The sequence below is a fragment of the Belonocnema kinseyi genome, chromosome 9, assembly GCF_010883055.1.
Source record: "Belonocnema kinseyi isolate 2016_QV_RU_SX_M_011 chromosome 9, B_treatae_v1, whole genome shotgun sequence".
Lineage (NCBI taxonomy): Eukaryota > Metazoa > Arthropoda > Insecta > Hymenoptera > Cynipidae > Belonocnema > Belonocnema kinseyi.
This window is the reverse complement of record NC_046665.1, coordinates 30,827,294-30,829,620: the sequence shown is the minus strand read 5'-3', so window position 1 is coordinate 30,829,620 and position 2,327 is coordinate 30,827,294. Positions and strand designations below refer to the sequence as shown.

Below are 2,327 nucleotides of genomic sequence, written 5' to 3'. Positions count from 1 at the left end.
GCAGACCATTTTTCTTATATTCTAAACTTAATTTTAATTCAACTATACGACATGATTATCGCACTGTTTCCCGCGAACTGTCCAGGAACCAGAATGGCGGTTGCATATTCCTATCTAATATAGTACCCTACCTAGGGTACCGAATTTGATTGGTTGACTTTCTTTTCTTGCGCCTGGCAGGACCTTGCTTTGTTGGATCATGCTACTAAGTCGAAGGCAGAAGGATGCCAATTGGCGAGGAGTATGTGGTATGCACGTAAGTCAATAAGAGAAAGAGTTCCACGAACTGCAACGACCTGTCATCAAACATTCAAGTTTGGCCTGTGACCTTTTACAATGCATTCTTGGTTTAAATAAGTGAGCAAATATCGAAAATAGTGCAATGGCTAACGATCGGGAAGTGCTTCGAGAAATCTGGGAGGGAAAAGTTCCTGTGTGCTTCCAACTGGACTCTGAAGAAGTTTCTGAACTTCAGGCACCAGATCCGTTTTACTTGATGGTGCCTAGATTAAGTTATTTTCCCCTTTGCACCGATAAGGTATGCACATCAATGTTTCATTCAGATTGCATTAATTATGTCTTTTCATTAAATTCCGCTTATTTTGCTTGCAGGTACGAAAACACTTTATGCGTCACATCCAACAGGAGAAACAAGATAATGAGATGTGGCTTGAATTTAATGGCATACCACTTAAGTGGCATTTTCCCATAGGAGTGCTTTTAGATTTGTATGGAAACGATATTCAATTGCCCTGGAATATAGTCGTTCATTTCGACAAGTTTCCAGAGAATGTTCTAATGCACTGTCAGAATAAGTATGAAACATATTCGTTTACTTGCAATGCGTGTTTTTAGCTTTTTTTATTTCTTTATGAATTCACTTACAAAAAGTGTTACAATTTCATCGGTCTTTAAAATCGATTTATTCGCATTGAAATTACAGTCTAATATACAACTACATATCTTTCAGTATTGATAATATAGATTTATTGATTTGATGATTTCTAGTTTGTTTTTGACGTTCCGCAAGGAAAGAGTCCACTTAAAAAGGGCAAGCTATCGTTTTTGGGGTTTCGATGAGAAATCATGACTTTCAAAGATCCAACTTCAAATGTAACCCGGTGATTCGCTTTTCAACCTAGATGTTTTGTTCTGGCTTTAATATTTAAGAAATTGATATGTCTATGTACCCCTTAGCGAGGGCCTATTCGCTTCGAAGTCCGCTGAACTCAGTGTCGTGCGACTTCAATCGTACTTTCGTCAATTCTTTTGAGTCTAGTTTTTGAATTCGTTAGTTGTTGACTTCGATGAATTCAAGCGATGACTGTCGACTTCGTCCTGACTTCGTGGCTGTTGGACTCTGCGCGTTCTGTACACTGCAGCCTGACGTCATTTTAGATTATTTTTATGTCGCACGATCTCGATTTTTATCGAGCTAGAAAAATAACTTTAGAAAATTGCAACAATATCCTATTTGTAATTTGCCGCTAATTATTTGTGTAAACAAATTTTTGTTATTTTTTATTATTAAAAATTAAATGTTTCGATGACTTGAAACGAAATGAGTAACGCAACAACGTTGTTAATAACGATGTCAAAGAACTGAATGGTGCAGAATTGGCTGCTTAAAATCCGAAAATTGTTAAAAAAAAAAATTTCCATTTTTTTAAAACAATTTTCAAGTTGTTTTACATGGCGCTCTCATCAACTTGATCTAAAGTTATTAATAATGAAATAAGTGCGAACATTTTTGTTTACAAAAAATAGGCGACAAAACAGTGTCGAATCACTGATAGGATAACGTTGCATTTTTAAAATCTTACATCACTAACTTTATACAAATGAAATAAAATTTCATCCATTTTTGGCATTTTGTGCCTATTTGGTAATGTTTATACGATACTCATCTATAGAATTCTAACAATTTTACAGAATGCTCTGATCAAACATATTCAGATATCTAAAAAAAAGTACAGTATTAAAATTGAGCGGTTTGAATATTAAATAAAAATAATAAATAGAATTTTACTGATTCTTTGTTATTTTGTGTTAATTTGCTAACTTTTTGGTCTTAAAAACCATGACCAAGAAATAAAAACAGTATTTTTTAACACTTATTCAGATATATATATATATATATAATTAAAAATTTGTCATAAGGACAACCGCAGGATTTCGCCGGGAGTGGGTGCTAATCTGACAAATTGCACCCGCTTCCAGCGAATTCGCGGTAAAATTTCAGCCATAACCACGTCTCACAACTGTGAGATAGGTGGTTACAGTCTGTAAAGGAATCAATACGACGATCCAGCAAAAGCCTCGTGGAC

General features: G+C 35.0%; 1 protein-coding gene across 1 annotated transcript in view; it reads left to right on the top strand.

The window, feature by feature from the left end:
• The first annotated feature begins 218 nt into the window (after positions 1 to 218).
• The window catches only part of LOC117179544 (autophagy protein 5), a 37,662-nt gene continuing 35,553 nt past the window's right edge, over positions 219 to 2,327 (top strand). Inside the window, exons 1-2 of the mRNA XM_033371451.1 lie at positions 219 to 538; positions 613 to 815. Of these exons, the coding sequence (XP_033227342.1) occupies positions 383 to 538; positions 613 to 815 (359 nt within the window). The 5' untranslated portion in view covers positions 219 to 382. The remainder of the gene's footprint in view (positions 539 to 612; positions 816 to 2,327) is intronic.